Genomic DNA, 16,073 nt, shown 5'->3' on the forward strand with positions numbered 1-16,073 from the left:
AAATGTCCCATTTTTTTCATTGGCCAGGGTGGTTCCTTAGATCAGATCATCTTCTTAAATGACTACTGGTGAAAGTTGATATATATATTTTTTAAAGCTGGAGACTGTTCATATCTCTGTTTTCCTTCAAATATTGCTTACAAACTGAAAAGTTCCTTTTACTTCATCCTTCTAATAATATCATTCATAGCTAAGGAAGCCTTATTGGTACTTTCACCATTATGCCTGGAAATCATCTTAGCCATCTCCAGTGAGTTTCTTAGGTACATTTTCACTTCGACAGGTAATATAAATCACTCCATTTCTATAAAAGATGGCAGAACCTTTCTCTAGTTCCAATAGCAATTTCTTCCCTGATCATCCAGCCTCAACTAACATGTCCATGTTGCCCTTCTAGTCCCTGCCGCTGGTTCCAAGTCAATATCACATGTTTTAGGTTTTAATTATGGCAACATCCTACTTCCAAGAAACAATTTTTTAGTATGAATTGCTGAGTAACCAAGCACCCCAAAACTTGTCTTAAGTCAACAATGATTTATGATTTCCTCAGAATTCTGAAGGTTGACTGGGCAGTTTGTCCTCCAGTTTTACTTGGTTCACAGCCTTCAGTTGTATTTGGCTGGAGGCTTAGATGTTGGGATAGAGCCACATGGTTTGGGGGCCTCTTTCACCACATGATGTCACATCAAGGATACTAGGCCTGCCAAATGGACATGCAACTGAATTTTAAGAGGACCAGAGTGGAAACTACAACTTTCCTTAAGGCCTAAGCGCTGGAACTTACACCTATGGTATGTTCTATTATTAGTCCAAGCAAGTCATGAGATTTGAGGAGCAGTTGGAGAAATAACAATGCCTCTTGAATAGAAGAAACAGTAAACTCACATAATAGAAGAGTATATGGAAGGTTGATTGACGACTTTTTTTTTTACACTGAGGACTGAACCCAGGAGTGCTTAACCACTTAGCTACATCTCCTGTTCTTTTTTTTTTTTTTTTTTTTAATTATTTTGTGGACTGGCTGTGGTGGCATACACCTGTAATCCTACCAGCTCAGGAAGCTGAGGCAGGGGGATCACTAGTTCAGAGTCAGCCTCAGCAACTTAGCCTAAGTAACTTAGTGATACGCTAAATAAAATATTAAAAAAGGGTGGGGTGCTGGGGATGTGGTTTGGTTTTTAAGTGCACCTGGGTTCAATCCCTGGTTACCCCCCCAATTTTTTTTTTTTTTTTTTTTTTGAGACAGGGTCTCACTAAGTTCTTTGGCACTTGCTAAATTGCTGAGGCTGGCTTTGAACTTGCGATCCTCCTGCCTCAGCCTCCCAAGCTGCTGGGATTATAGGCGTGCACTCCTGCACCTGGCTGAGGACCATTTTTAAATGACCCATCACACTTACAGTGTTTAAGATTCCTTTTAGACAGGTAGAGATATCAAATAGGCACATGGCTATGAGGGCTTAGATGGGGGAGGTTTGGGACTTAGGCTTGAGAAATGCATTCAGAAGTCATCACCGTATGGACATGGCACATTATGTGAATCATCCTGCTCTCTGGGTTCTTGGTTACTGCCTAAGTCTGAATTGTGCAGGAGGCGTAGTGCTAGCAGAGTGCTGCCCTCTGCAGCCAGGGCTGGTGGAGGTTGGGGGTGAGGGGAGGAACAGTCTGTTTTTGAGGTGGATCTAAGTCCACTTCTCCTCCTGCACATAAAGCAGTTCACTAACCCTCTTCCTCCCTTCCTCCCTCCCCCTTCCATCTCCATAGAAATACACATTGGAGGTTAGGACACTGGGCTAAAGACAGGACAAGAAGCTATTCCACTATCTTGCTTTGTATCTAAGGAAAGGAACCCTGGGACCCGATCCACATGCTTGTAATCCCAGTGACTCGGGAGGCTGAGGCAGGAGGATTGTAAATTCAAGGCCAGCCTGGGCAATTTAACAAGACCTTGACCCCAAATAAAATACAATAAAAAGGGCTGCAGATGTAGTTCAGTGACAGAGGTCCTGGGTTCTATCTGTAGCACCAAAAAAAAAAAAAAAAAAAAAAAAAGAAGAAGATGAAGAAAGAAATATTGGAAGGGGATGTTTGCACTCATGGTTTTAATATCTGGAGAAAGGAAGAGGAAAAATTGAAGTTAAGTCTCTAGTATTCTGAAAAAAGGGGTGATTTCTAGGTTATCCCAAACAAATTGGAAGCAAAGAGAAGGAGAAGTTAAGAGCTGAAGGTCATGACTCAGATCTGGAGTTCCAGTGCTTGCTTTTCTATGAATTACTGTTCCTCATATTAAGTCTTTAGGAAAATTGCCTGAAGTCTATCCTTGCTTTAGTGGTATCAACCTCTATGCTTATGATCATTTAGGAGGAGATGGGAATCTGTAATTGTCCAACTGCTCCCCAACCTTAACACACTTCTCTCCACACTTGTTAACTCTCCAAGATCCTATATTTAAACTGGCTCTGCTAATTTTTGCATTCTCCCCATTCCTGCTTCCAAACCCTGGGGTTGCAGTGGGGTTGGGCTAAGGCATGTACACGACTTTCAGGCTCCATCTCTCATTTCCTGAGTGGAGTTGGGCTGCACTAATTGACCTCGAGGGTCTCAGCTGTGCTAAGTTGGGTGTTTGTTAGATCTCGTTAGGCTTGTAATTAGTGCAGGGAATCTAGGTCAGAGACAACCGTTGGAGTGATGGTCTCCTGGGGCATGAATAAAAGTGGGGAATAGCAAACAGGTTCCTCATTCTGTGGGTGGGATGAACTGGGGACAGTGGAACTCATGTGATACACACAGACACAAGATCACGTGCAGAAATGCACTCAAACTCTGGGGTGTGTGTGTGTGTGTGTGTGTGTGTGTGTGTGTGTGTGTGTGTGTTCGCTCCCGCTTTTACTCGGGTTTCCTTCCAACCTCTCCATATATGGTGTTGCTCCAGAGCAGGCTGGGGATTGGCTGCTGTTGGAAGGTAGAAGGATAGCAGAAAAAGAAATAAACCAAGCTTTGGGAGGGAGTGAGAAAGCTGTATGTGTGTGTGTGTGTGTGTGTTGGCGCTGGGGGGCACGGTAGCCCAGTTCTGAGGGTGGTAGAATGGGCTAGGTCTGCTCGCCTGTGAGGGGCAGATAGGGGAGAGAATCTTTTAGACTGGTTTCTGGGGAGAAGGAGGTAAATTACTGTTGGCAAAGGGGTTGGAAGAGTGGGTGAGGAGGAAGGCAAGAGCTATTTCCCTAGGGTTGGAGTTTTAAGCCTAGCATGGTGTTTATGAAAATTGGAGCAGGGGTTAGAAAAATGTGCTTTTTTCTTTTCTTTCCTTTTCTTTTTACCCTAGACAACCTACTGCTATGCTGTGGAAATTGCGTGCAAATTATCTCATCAGCTTTCCTGTCCAACATCTCAGACATTCTTCCTAATGGAGGAAGATCAGGACTGTGCCTTTATCAGCTCCCCCAACCTCTCACAATTTAATGGGGAGGAACAGGAAGAGCTGAGAAAATATCGCTGAAATGTGAATTAAGCATTTGGTTCTTTACCTGTCTTTATCTATCGCTATGTTTCAACTCTACTTCCTGGATTTTCCCTTCTCCCCATCCTGGGGCCACCCAAAGGTGTTTCCCTTCCCAGTTCATTTTGTTAAGAAAAAACATATAGCAAAGTTGCTGGGAGGGACGAAGGTAGGAAAAATACAAACATCCTGAAAAATGCCTGTTGGCAGCTGTGTAATAAGAAAGTTGCCCCATGTAGCCATGGAGCTCTTCTTTACTCAGTCCACCCATTTACTGCATACCACAGTTATTAGGAGGAAGTAAGGGAAATGTTGCAGAAAAATGATTTGGAACGAAGGGAGGGAAGAGAGGCACTGGGTGGAGGGGAAATTAGAATAATGCTTGATGATCCTGCCATGGTGCCTAAGCTCAAAACAGTTTACGTTTACAAAATTTTCTTTATTTTGCTAGGGCCTTCCACATGGTAAGCAAATGTACTAACTGAGCCAAATCCCCAGACCAGAACTCTTGATAGTAGCCCACCACTAAGGTATGCTTTGTTTTTCTAGTGGGAAGCCTGACTTTGTGTTAAGTTTTGAAATTCTTGAAGACCAGGAATAGTGTTTTCTCCCTCTTTATAGCTGGCACACTCTTTCCTTTGAAGAGGTATGAGCACAGCTTGTGGCCTGATCAAGTGTGTGGACTGAAACTAAGTGAAAATGATTTACTTTGTGCATTAACTCTCAAACTGGGCTCAGCCCCGTAAACTCCATGTGAACTTACTATTCATTGCCCTCTGAGCCACACTGGTAATAGCAGGCATAGCAGCCATTTATTGACTGACCTGCATTTTTCATATATCTACCTTACCCATTTAACAGTTCTAGTTTACGGATGAGAAAATTGGCACTCAGAAAACTTGTGTCTTGCCCAAAAAGGGATAGAGAACTTGAATCCAGATCAGTCTGGTTTCAAAGCCAGGCTCATGCCCCCAATCTTGTGATCTTGGATATCCTAGCAGTTGCTGGAGAACTGAAAGCCGCTAAATTTGGGGACTGAAAACCCTAGGACCCAATGCCCAGTTCTTGTCTCCCAAGGTAGCTGACATTTCTTTTTTGCTTCCCCTCACCTGCCATTCCTCTCTCCAGTGTCTCCCTTCATTTTCTGGTTCCCCTGGGAACCACAGATGATTGGCATGTTGGGACACATTATGTCATTCTTGCTTTTGTTTTTTTCCTCATTATGTGGGAGTGATAAGGAAGAGAGAAAAAGAAAAATGCTGATAAAATAAACAATACAAAAATGGAGACTCATAAGGAGAAAATAAAAATTTAACTCAGACTTTCAATATTTGTGGCAATGGGTGACTCTGATGACCAGGTTTGGAGTTTTGGAGAGTGAAGTCTATCTGGAGGACAGAAAACCTGAGAACTAGGTTCCCTAATCTCACCACCTAGGAGATGCTGGGAATGACAGTAAGTGCACTTTCCCTGACTCCAATAGAATACTTTTTCCTCCAAGAAGAGACTAGATAACTATAGGCTACATCTATAGAAAACATTCATGACAGTGAGTGGTAGGGAACTAAAATGAGAGCAAGAATTCCTTTTTCCTAAACAGTTTAACTTGGAGAGATCCCCTCATCTAATGTGGTTGTAGAAGCAATGTCAAGAATAGAAGAATGGGAATCGAAGGGTCTCTTTTTCCCCAAAGAATTTGCCTCTCTCCTTCCTACCCAATCTTCCTAACATCCAGCAGGCTCATGGCTAGTATCTGTATGTAGTTTATCCCTATTTCCTCCCCCTTTTCCCCCAGTGAAACTTTAGGACTTGGCTCTTGGGTGTGAGAACAGACCTAGGGAAGAGGATCAAGAAGTTCACAAGGGATGTATTTTTTTAATCCCTCATTTACTTGGTCCATGAGGTTCTCTGACCGCTTCTTTCCAAAAATCATTCATATTTTGCCTTCACAACATTTTTTCTAGACCTTAGCACTGTTACTAAACCTGATCTTAGAAATTTTAGAGAGCTGGGTGTGGTAGAACATATCTGTAACCCCAGTGACTCAGGAGGCTAAGGCAGGAAGATTGCAAGTTCAAGTCCAACCTGGGCAATTTAGAAAGACCCTGACTCAAAATAAAAAATAAAATAAGTGCTGGGGATGTAGCTCAGTAGTACAGCATTGGCACTCCTGGTTTAATCCCTAGTACTATAAAAACAAAAAAACTTCAGAGAAAAACAGCAAATGAAATGAGTTGTAGGGGACCAATCATAGATAAGCATGCAAGGACGAATGGCCACTCAAGGCAGTCAGGCACAATGGTGGTGTAAGCAGATATGTTTTCTAAAGCTGGTCTGCTTAGTGGTGGGAGTAGCCGGAGGAAGGACAGGGAGTGACTACAGGAAACCCTCACTTGGCAGAAAGAGGAACCTAGACCCAGGTTTGGGTTTCCCCTTCTTTCTGCCCAGCCTACAATTGCAAATCAGTTTCATTCTTAGTTCAGTTCTTCCATGGGGTCAGCTGTCCCCATTTCCCCTATGTTAGTCACTCCCTAGTCAAGTGACCAAGCCAGGCCCATCATCCAAAGGTGTATCTTTGAATCCATGCTTGGAAGGGCATGAAAGATGGATAAAGCACCTCACATATGAGATTCTAGCAGTTCAAACTCTCTTTTTTAAGATACTGGGGGTTGAACTCTGCTTCTCATGCATGGTGGCAAATGCTCCACCACTGAGCCCCAGCCCCAGTCCAACACAGTTCAATTCCAACCAGAGACCATTTTGGGGGAGAAGCCAGTGTTGGGCAGGGAGATTTTAATTCCACATATCCTCCTCAGGGCTGGGGTAAATTTCACTTCTCCTATGGCATGGACAGGTGGCACTATCCTCCGCATTCCTGGAACTAAAGTTGGGCAGCTGAAATTTCACCCTCAGATTGAAAACCCGAATGGGACATACGAGAAACTCTCCTCTTCCCCAGCTCCCTCTAAACTTAGAAAGCTGTGCAAGTACTTGACAATTTCCCACTGCCTGGCAGGTGGGAGGTATGTGTAAAATGAGCAGACTATGTCTTTCCCTGTGCAGGTGAAAGCTCCTTATTACTGTTATAGGGGTCGGCTCCTTCTCAAGTCTGAGGGGGAGTTAAGTAGGGAAAGAAAGGCTTAGGGGGTCAGGCATCAGCAAGAGCAATGAGTTTGATTGTGTGTGGTTTTTTTTTTTTTTTTTTGAGGTAAATAAAAAACTTTATCCTGCAACACTTGGAGATAAGAATCTGTAAGCCCCCCACAAGTTCCAGACCTTGCTCCTGTCCTTCACATCAGGCTTTTCCGGTACTGACTGTGCTGGGTGGTCTGTTTGAGGTGGGAGTCGGGGGTCTGTAGGTCCATCTGTCTGTACAGGTCCCTCAGCTCCCTGACTTCCTGCAGCACTCTCTTTGCCTGGCTCCAGTTCGATGACGCCTCTCCTAGCAGCCGCTCTGTCTCCAGCAGCAGCTGCTCAGACTCAGAATCGGGTGGAGACCGTGGGGGGTCCTTGGCCTTTCGTTTGCCATCTCCCAGTCCCTGAACTTCTGCCAGCAGCTCCTGTGTCTTCTCGAGTTTCCTTGCTACCAGGTCCTGGATCCGGGACAGCTGCCCCGGGTGGGGTGGGCTGTGGGCTGGGGATTCCTCAGCCCGCAGTTGGAGGGTACGGGTTGGGGCAGCGTCCCGCTGAGACAGGATTTCCTCCAAGGAGGCACATCGACCTTTCTCTGTGGGGGTCAACTTCTTGGGTGCCTGGGGGGTGTAGGTGGCCCCCTTGTCTGGCTTTTCCCAAGGTCGAGGGAAGCTGCTTGCCCGGTCTGAGGAGGACTGGATCCGGTCAGAGTCTGCTCTCCGCCGACTGCCTGCGAGCTGGGCCACAGACTTGTCCAGGTCCACCCGAAAGCTCTCGGCACAAGAGGTTGGCTCCTCAGGGGAAGGGTCTTCCTCTTGGATCAGGTCCAAGGTCAGCATCCCATCTGAGGTAGAGGTCGAAGCCTGGGGAGAAGGGGTAGGAATCACGGGGGTAAACTGTCATCAGTAGAGACTTCAGCAATAACAGACTGACAGATACAAGCTGCTGTCATTTTCCTTCTCACTGTGCCTTCTCTGAATGAGACCTCTTCACTCTAGACTAAGCCCTTCTATTTTATTTGCAATTTCTTAATTCTTTTGATGGTGATTTGAGCTTTTTATTTTTCCGTGACCTAATTTCTCCTGCTTGTTTCCCATATTTTCCCCTTTGCTACAAGCTTCCTCAGGAGTGTCTACTTCCTCTGTACTGTGGACTCCAAGCACAGCACTGGGCTTGGCACAGTAAATATCCTTTTCTATCTGCATCCTCTGAGCCACATACCTCAGCCACCAGGCTATCCTCCCAGCCAACTTGTATACATTTTTTTTTGAAACAGGGTCTAGCTAAATTGCTAAGGCTGGTCTTGACTTTGCAATCCTCCTGCCTTAGCCTCCCAAGTCACTGGGATTATAGGTGCACACCACATGCCTAGCCAAACCTTGGTTCTTATTTCCAGAATACTGTAACTTTTAAAAAGTGGTAATATTCAATACTTCATATGTAGTTTATAAATGTGTTGTTTCAATCACCCTTTGTAGCAGCCCTTCAAGGTAGTATGACTGTCCCATTTTACAGACATGCTGTTCCAAGGAACCACACAATTAACAGCAAAAGTTACGTTCTGCCTGACTCCAGAGTCTTTGTTCCTTCTACTGTATCTGACCGCTTCTCTCTCTAGAGACTTAGAGCTCAGATGAATGAAAGAAACCATTGCTTTGTTATGTCCACAGGGGTTTGCTGTGATCCTTCCTCTTCTGAATGCATGTAGTTTTTAACCTTGTTACCCATCAAGATACCCACCATACAGTTTATTTCATCTTGTATGGTATTCAACTCCTCTACTTTTTACTTTCCTGGGTAGTATTTCTCATTTCCCCCAAAAGACGATAAAATTACTGAGAGCAGAGATGTCTTAGCTCATGGTAGGTGTTGAATAAATATTTCTGATAAATAAATAGTTCGATCTGAGACTGACACAGAATCAGTCTTTTGGCAATGTTTACTTTCTTAGGCTTACATACCACAGCCATGAGGTGTCCCCGAGTTGGGGGGCGGCGGGAGTGTTGGATTTTTGCTCTGTCTCGAGTGGGGTGGGCGAGATAGCTATCCTCTTCGACGGTGACCTGAAGCGAAGTACCATGAGTAATCGGTCCTCTTCAGGACTATCTGTCCCAACCCAACATCCCCCAAGGCCTGAAAATGCTTGGATTGGGAAATAAGCTCACCCTATAAACCACTTTGGAGCAAGTCACAGGCAAAGGGATTTACTGGATATGAGAGGGTTCCCTAAGGCTGGCTCATGCATCATGATGTGGGGGAAGGAGTTGGCAGAAAAGACTCAGAATGTAGAAGGAGAACAGGGATTTCAAAAGGGAGAGAAAGAAGAAGGGCTAGTGGGAGAGCAAATAAATGAGGCCCCAAATAATAATCCTCTCTCTCAGCATCCTTCTCCCCACAGTGAGCCCCCTGACCTCATCCAAGATGCGGTTCTTGGCTCTGGTGATAGCAGAGTTGAGGGCATTGATCCACGACTCCTTTTCTTCTGGACTCACTGCCAGGAAGATCAGGTTGGGTGCCTGTGAGGGGAAGAGTCTTGTTTCAGCCTGGGTGTTAGAGTTGGCACCTCACCTTGACAGTGAAGAAATAAGAAATCATAATCTCATTCTCTTAGACCCAGCTCCTGGAAGGAGAGAGATTCTGTTTCCAGAGTCATCCATAACTCAAAGAAACCCAGCTTCTACTCCTGCAAAATGGCATAGCTTGGATGTTGTTTTAGAAATGACCAAAGAGGAGCTAAGAAGGGTATGTGGCACTGGAAATAAATAAAGGAGATTTGATAAAAGGACAGATATTTGAGATCTTTATATGTTTGAGGAAGTAGATGGTGACAGAAATGGCTTCCCTGGGTTTCCTTAGATGAGAGGAATCAGATTCAGAACCTCAATCACCTCAGGGCACAGAGACCAGTGATTTTTCTCCCAAGAGATATAAGTGTGTATGCAGGTATGTGTGTGTTAAGAGTGGGGAAGAGAGCAAAGGGGAGGCTGCTAGGGATATAGACAAAGGATTTTTGTGGTTGAACAGTTTAAAGGCCTGGAGGGAAGAAAATGGCCACGATAGTCCCTGGTTAAAAAATAAAAGCCAGCAGGAGAGTAACTCAGGGCCTCTGAGCCAAGACAGCTCAGAAAGGAGAATCTGAAGGGGGAAGGTATTCTCTTCTGACCCTTCCAACCCCATCAGTACCCTAGTGTCCAGGGTGGCAGGAGATACCTACTGTGTTGCCGGGCTGTTTGGAGTGGGCGAGAGTAAACTTGCTATGATTTTTCTTGCTCCTGCTCTTGGATTTCCGGAGCTCTTCACACTTCTCATAGTCACTCAGGTCAAACACCTCTTGAATATTTTTCTCATCTTTTACCTAGGGGAGATTTGGGGATGGGGTGAGAAGGATAAAATTACTTAGCCCCTCCCCCAAAGTTAGTTTAGATAAGTCTTGGGAACCCAACAATGCCTGAGGGGAGGGGAGGACAATGGGACAGGAAGGTCCATCCTATCCATGCCATATACATCACAGGTTCCAGACTGGTACAGTCTCCAAGTCCTAAGTCCTCAGGCAGCTTTCTCTTTAAACCACTAACCCTACTCTCCTCAGTCAGGCTACCATTTCCAGAGCCTCTCTTTACCCATGAACCCACTCTACTCCTGAAGGACACAGTGCCCAAGTTCAGAAAAGGCTCAAATCCTTAAAGGGACATGGTGAATGGGTGGGTATGATCATTTCCAAGTAAGGAAGACCTGCGTAGCCCTCAAAGGTTCAGAAGGAGATTAAGATGGACCCAGTATCAGGATGTCTGGAGGGAATGAAGGGCTGCCTATGGTCTCTCGATGGTAGCTTTCTTGCCCCCATCCTGTTTCCACCTCTAATATATGCTACTCTAAAGAGACTTATAGAGCCTGAGCAGTCTGTCTACCCTCTTCTGCTCAGTTAGAAACACCTCAGGAATTAGTTGGTCATGTTTCCTGGGATGAAAAGTAAAAACCACCAGCACTTGTTTTGTTAAAATTAAGTAAACTTGTTTAAAAAAAAAAAAAAAAAAAAAAAGGCAGCCTCAGGTCTTCCTTGGAAGACATTTACTCTTCCTGACTGGAACTGTTTTACAAAAGAGCCCCTACTTCCCAAACTCCGGTGTAAGAATTGTGGGAGTACGTGGCAGTGACCTCATCTATACTCTTGGTTATTATCAACTTTGAAGCTGGGTAGAGGGTCTCTCTTCTGTTCTCCATCCCATCTAGTATCTACCCATCTTTCTAAATTGTTGCTGGACCCAGGGGGTTGATGATAGTCACACAGCTCCCTTCAGGTGAGTGAGGGCTCCTTAGTCTATCTCTCTTTGTTTGGGCAAGGCTTGGCTCCTCTAGGGCTCTCTCCTTCCCAGCCATCCCTGGCTTTGGGCTGAGAAGTGACCAGAAGCCTTGAAGGATTATGGGTGGAGGTGAGACAAGGTGTTGCCAGGGGCATCCAAGAACAATTCCCAGAAACACAGGGCCAGGATGCAGGATGACGCATTATCCCTCCCCTTCCCCCTCTCCCCAGAGTCAGACTATCAGTAGAGGCCAGAAACCTTGGAGAGGAAAGTGCTGGGTGTGTATATGTAGCCAGGGGAAGAGAGTAACTTGTTCTGTTTTCCTTAGGGAGAAGGAAGGGCAGGGAGTTCTGGCTTGGTCATTGGCTGATAAGGAGCTCTGGGAGCAGGAGATGTTGACAGAGGTTAGCCACTGGTAGGGGAGGGGTAGGAAAGGAGGTGAGACAAATGGTAGGACAAGCATATTCTAATGCCCAGAAAAGAAGGACACTCCTGGGAGCCTTGTTCTCCACTGTTTTCTGTCCCCTCCCCCCAGCTAATTCTCAAAGTCTCATTTATAATTACTCATCTTCCAAATTAACATTTCCTTTCCTCTGATTTTTCACCCATTGCCCATAGGAAGGAATTTTTCACATGCTTGCTAAAAGTTGTCTAGAACCTGACTTCCTCTACCATGAGGTTTCCCTAAGGTCTAGCTCAGAAGATGCCCCAGCCCTGAGAAGGGGCACCCTTTGAGAATGAAGAAAATGATTCACAACAACACAGACAGAATTCTATGAGGGAAGTAATTGTTGGAGACCTTGCCTTTCTAAGTGGAAATTATAAAACTGATTGATGTAAATGCTGGGAAAAAGGGTTAGGAATTTTTCTAATAAATTTATAAATAAAGGTTAGGAATTTATAAAACAAATTACAAACATGCTATGCTTTTTTATTTTTGTTTAAATCTTCAATCTGTTGGTTCTGGAGCTTTTGGGAAGTGGACAGAATAAAACTTGGGAGTCTTTGGTCAGTTTCACATTTAACTGAGGCCCATGGTAGCATGCAAACTGGCTTTGAAGAAAAGTAACATCAATATGCTGTTCCCTCTTTTGCTGTGCCCTTCCCAATGGGGGGCAGTTGTCCTCAGGACTAATCAGATGCTCCTGACTCATAGGACACCATGCAGAGGTCATTGCATCCTTTTTCTGGCTTTGTATCCCTTCCTCCACACACAAGGCTCAATCAAGTTCTTTCACCCACAAGCTCTACTGTTTGGACAAATAAACATGAAAAAAAAAATGTCTTGTTTCTTCTACCCTTTCACTGTTCTCTAGTTTCTCCTTTGACGTGTAGGAAGTTCTCTCAATTGCTCACTGGAGTTTCCTGCCATTATCAAGTTGGGGAAAGACAGGAGATACACTTTGACTCTTTCTCCCTCTTTCTTTTCAAACTGGAAAGTCAGAAAACTGTGGAAAAAACTTTCTGTAGGATTTGTGATTGGCAGAGGTGACCCTTAAAAATAAATCCTCCTGTCGAAGTCTTCCCTTTACCTCACTCCTAAGACTCTCCAACAGCAAGTTCCCAACTTAGAGTGAGTAGCTAGGTTCAGACATCCCAAAGAGGGATCTCTTCAGCCCTGGCATGGCTTTGTTCTTCCCTCCTTGCCTCAGTAGATACTGTTTCCAGATGAGTACATTCTCTTGGGCTGCACATGTGTCTGTTTCAATACCATAAAAGGATTTATTTACCTAAATATAATCTACTGAATAAGAGTGCCTACTGCCAAAAGCAGAAGAGGTTAGACTCAAGGAGGGCTTCCCAGCTAGCCTGGGATGAGGCATCCTAAGGGGAGTACAGGACAGTCTACATCAACATAGTCACAGAATAGCAATTTCAGTTACTCAATATTACACCATGTTATCCATCCCAAGCATTAGGGACAAAAGGGAGAAGAGCTGGGATTTAATGATTTGAATGCTGGTTCTGACCAAATGTGGTCTATGGTTTTCATGTTTAACTACACAGCCAAAACCATGCAGAGACATAAAGGAACTCATAATTCCATTTTTCTTCCCTCTGATATAAATAGGGGTAGGCAGGAAGGGGGCAGAACATGAGCTAATTGCCCCCTCTTTTTTTAACTGGAGCAGTGGGGTACAGAAAGCATATTGGTTAGGGACACTGACTTCTACAAATATAACTATCTGGCATTCACAGATACACTACCTGAGGTCACAAGACACCAACTCTGGGTTGTGTATTTTCTATGATTCAGGGTGGCTGTACTACTGTTAACCCTACTGCAGATAGGAAAAAGAAGCCTAGCTGGGTTAGGGTAGTGGGACAGAACAGGGAAAAGCTGAACATCGTGTTTCAGCAACAAGAGCAAAGGGGGAAAATATCCCATATTTTGGGAGGCCAGCATAGGGTAGGAGGCACAGCAAGGGACACTTAGAACTATGGGACCTGTTACGAGGGGACTGTCGCTGCTGTCAGAGAGGTAACTGCAAAGAAAAATCATTTATAAGAAGCAAACTCAACTTCTGATTCTTACTCGGATCTTCTCACTAAAGGGTGACCTTTCTCTGCAGAATAAGATTGGGTACAGACTAATGTGACCACTGATTTTTCTTGGAGACCCTGTGGGCACAAAGTGGGGAATACTAGAAAACAGGGTTAAGTTAGAGGTAAAGGGCACCTACCTCCTTCTCAGAGATGTAGAGCTGGTCCCCTTTTAGCACCACATAGCGGTTTTTCCAAATCTCCCTGAAAATCCCTTTCCCGCAGAATTTCCGAACCCAGCCGACCTTCTCTGGCGGTGCAGACTGATGATTTCCATCCTGAAGTCCCTGTCCGGGGGACAAGATAAGAACCAGACCATTAGGTGATTATGGCTCGTTCAGTCTCCTAAGGCGCCTCTGAAGACTGGAGCCGGGAAGCCCAAGGTCCGCTCCCCACTTCTGCAAAGGTTTTCGCTCCGAGCAACTCTACATCGCTCCCCTCCCCCCTCCCAAATAAACAACCGAAACTGAGAGAGGAAGGGGCCAGGGCCCGGCCAAGTCAAGCCGAGTGATGGCTCTCGGATCTCTACCCAGGCCCCCTCCCCCCTCCCCCAGCCTCTCCTTGCAGCGCCGGGACTAACGGCATCTTATTTTATTTCTCATTGTCTTCTCGTCACCGCAGAGCAAGATGCAAACCGCTGCCTGTCGCCCAGGAGAGGAGGAGGGTGCGGGTCGGGCAGAAACTAAGCCAAGTTAAGGCCCCCCAACGCAAGTAAACAAACAAAAGCCCCCCTGGCGGCTCGGCGCGGGGCCGGGCGCACCGGGCCGTGGCGGAGGGGACCCAGCAGCCGGGCCGGGAGGAGCGGGGGCGCGGCCAGGGTTGGGGCTGGGGGCTTGCGCAGGCCGCCTAGGCACCAGCCCCGCAGCTCACAGCCCCGACGGGGCCAGGGTCCTGGCAGCACAAAGTCAGGTGCGGTCACGGGGTCGGCGGACGCACTCACCCTCTTGGTGGAATTGTTCTTCTTCATCATTCCGGGTGGGCGCGGGCGCGGGGTGTGGGGCCCAGTGGCGGCCCCGCGAGGGGGTCGAGGCCGCTTGGAGGGGCTCCTTCCCAGCGGGAGGGTGGCGGAGATGTCCCGGCGCCGCCGCTGCTCCGCCCTCGCTCCCTCCCTCCCTCTCCCGGACTCTCCCCCTCTTTGTAGCTCCGGTTACACTAAAGGCCGGCCTCCCTCGCACTCGCACTCGCACACACACGCACGCCGGCTCCCCGCCCCTTGGCGCCCTCCATCCCAGAGCCCACGCGGCCGGGGCCCCCGAGCGCGCCCCCGCCGCCCACCCGCCTGGCCCAGCGCGGCCGCTCCCCTGGCCCGGCGCGCAGTGGGCGGCCCAGCCCGCGCCCCGCAGCTCCATCCGCGGGCCCGCTGACGTTGCGAGTTCAGAATAAAGGGCGAATCGCGGAGCCGCAGCGAGTGCGCTCCCCCCGCCCCCCCTGCCTTTGTTTCTGACTCACGGAGGGTGAGGAAGACAGACCTGAACCCCGCCGAGACCCAGACTCAGACAGTCCAACGAGAGGTGGAGCCAGAAGGACAGACCGCCCTACCTGCGGAGACACCCTTCCGAGCCGGCCGAGTGGATAACAGAGACACACCGATTTGGGAAGACCGGAGATAACCAAGATCGAGATCATCTCCCTCTCAAACCCAAAACAAAAACAAGAGCGTGAGCCTGCAGGGCGCGTCACCAAGAACTAGCATCGGAAATTCTCTCTCCCTGGGTAGTAGAGAGTGACCTGGGCAGGTCAGATGTTGGGGAAAAGTTTTATGCTTCCAAGGGTATTGTGTTGGGGATGGAGTGGGAGAGAAGTTCCTATTAATACACCTCTCTTCCAGTTTACAAAGCCTCAGGCCTTATTTGAGCCGCTGAATAACCCCAAATAGAAGGTGGATCTTATGATCTCCATTTCACAGGGAGACAAGTGAGACTCAGAAAGACTGAGGATTTGCAGACGCAGCCTGCGTAAGTGCTGGCAAGAGAACTCTTGTTTCCAAGGCCATGATCCATTATACCAGAGGGCTTTAAATATAAGCTCCAGGTGAGGCTTAAACTTCCTGGGTATCCCTGTTGACCTGCTTTGTAAACATCAGATCCTGTCTACACACTGGAGTCCAGTGAAGGGAAGGGATCAGTGCCCAGAGGATGCTCTGACTAGGGGAACCTCGGCTGAACCCTCCTACCCAGATCTGCCTCAGAGCCTACAGGACACATCTTAATAACTTCATGTCTTTCAGTACACATGTACAACGGGAAAAGGGCGTTTGACTACTGGTTTCATCACGACTCTATGGTCTTTCAGCAAGTCACTGAATTTCTTTAAGCCTCTGTTTCTCTACATATTAAATGGTGAGGGATGAACAGCCATTTCCATCAACAAGGAAAAAGGAATATATGAGATGACCTGTGAAAGTCCTTCGAAGATAGAAATTTTCTTCTCTAGGGCTAATCATGAGACAATAATAAGCTAATAAACCCGTTGCCTAACATATGGTAGGCACACAATAACCACAAAATGAATTAAGAGTTTCTGGCATGGAAGAACAGGAAAAAAAGCAAAATTCTTTTTATGGAGATGTCTCAAGATAAAAGGTTGACTAAATTTGTGGATTG

General features: G+C 46.6%; 1 protein-coding gene across 1 annotated transcript; it reads right to left on the bottom strand.

Annotated features, from left to right (window-relative positions):
• Positions 1 to 4,024: 4,024 nt before the first annotated feature.
• On the bottom strand, positions 4,025 to 14,779 carry Plekho1 (pleckstrin homology domain containing O1). The gene is made up of 6 exons (XM_047522959.1): positions 14,411 to 14,779; positions 13,611 to 13,757; positions 9,840 to 9,980; positions 9,037 to 9,141; positions 8,587 to 8,688; positions 4,025 to 7,488 (listed from the first exon to the last, which is right to left on the bottom strand). The coding sequence occupies exons 1-6, from the start codon at positions 14,438 to 14,440 to the stop codon at positions 6,784 to 6,786; spliced, it is 1,230 nt and encodes a 409-aa protein (XP_047378915.1). The 5' UTR covers positions 14,441 to 14,779; the 3' UTR covers positions 4,025 to 6,783.
• Between the last annotated feature and the right edge of the window lie 1,294 nt (positions 14,780 to 16,073).

This window comes from Sciurus carolinensis, chromosome 1 (genome assembly GCF_902686445.1).
Source record: "Sciurus carolinensis chromosome 1, mSciCar1.2, whole genome shotgun sequence".
NCBI lineage: Eukaryota > Metazoa > Chordata > Mammalia > Rodentia > Sciuridae > Sciurus > Sciurus carolinensis.

Excerpts from the sequence above, each read along its gene's own strand:
- Plekho1 (XM_047522959.1), bottom strand. The coding sequence starts at position 14,440 with ATGATGAAGAAGAACAATTCCACCAAGAGG. Across the intron at positions 13,758-14,410 it reads AGAACAATTCCACCAAGAGG|GGACTTCAGGATGGAAATCA; the intron begins GTGAGTGCGTCC and ends TCCCCCGGACAG. Across the intron at positions 9,981-13,610 it reads TCTACATCTCTGAGAAGGAG|GTAAAAGATGAGAAAAATAT; the intron begins GTAGGTGCCCTT and ends AATCTCCCCTAG.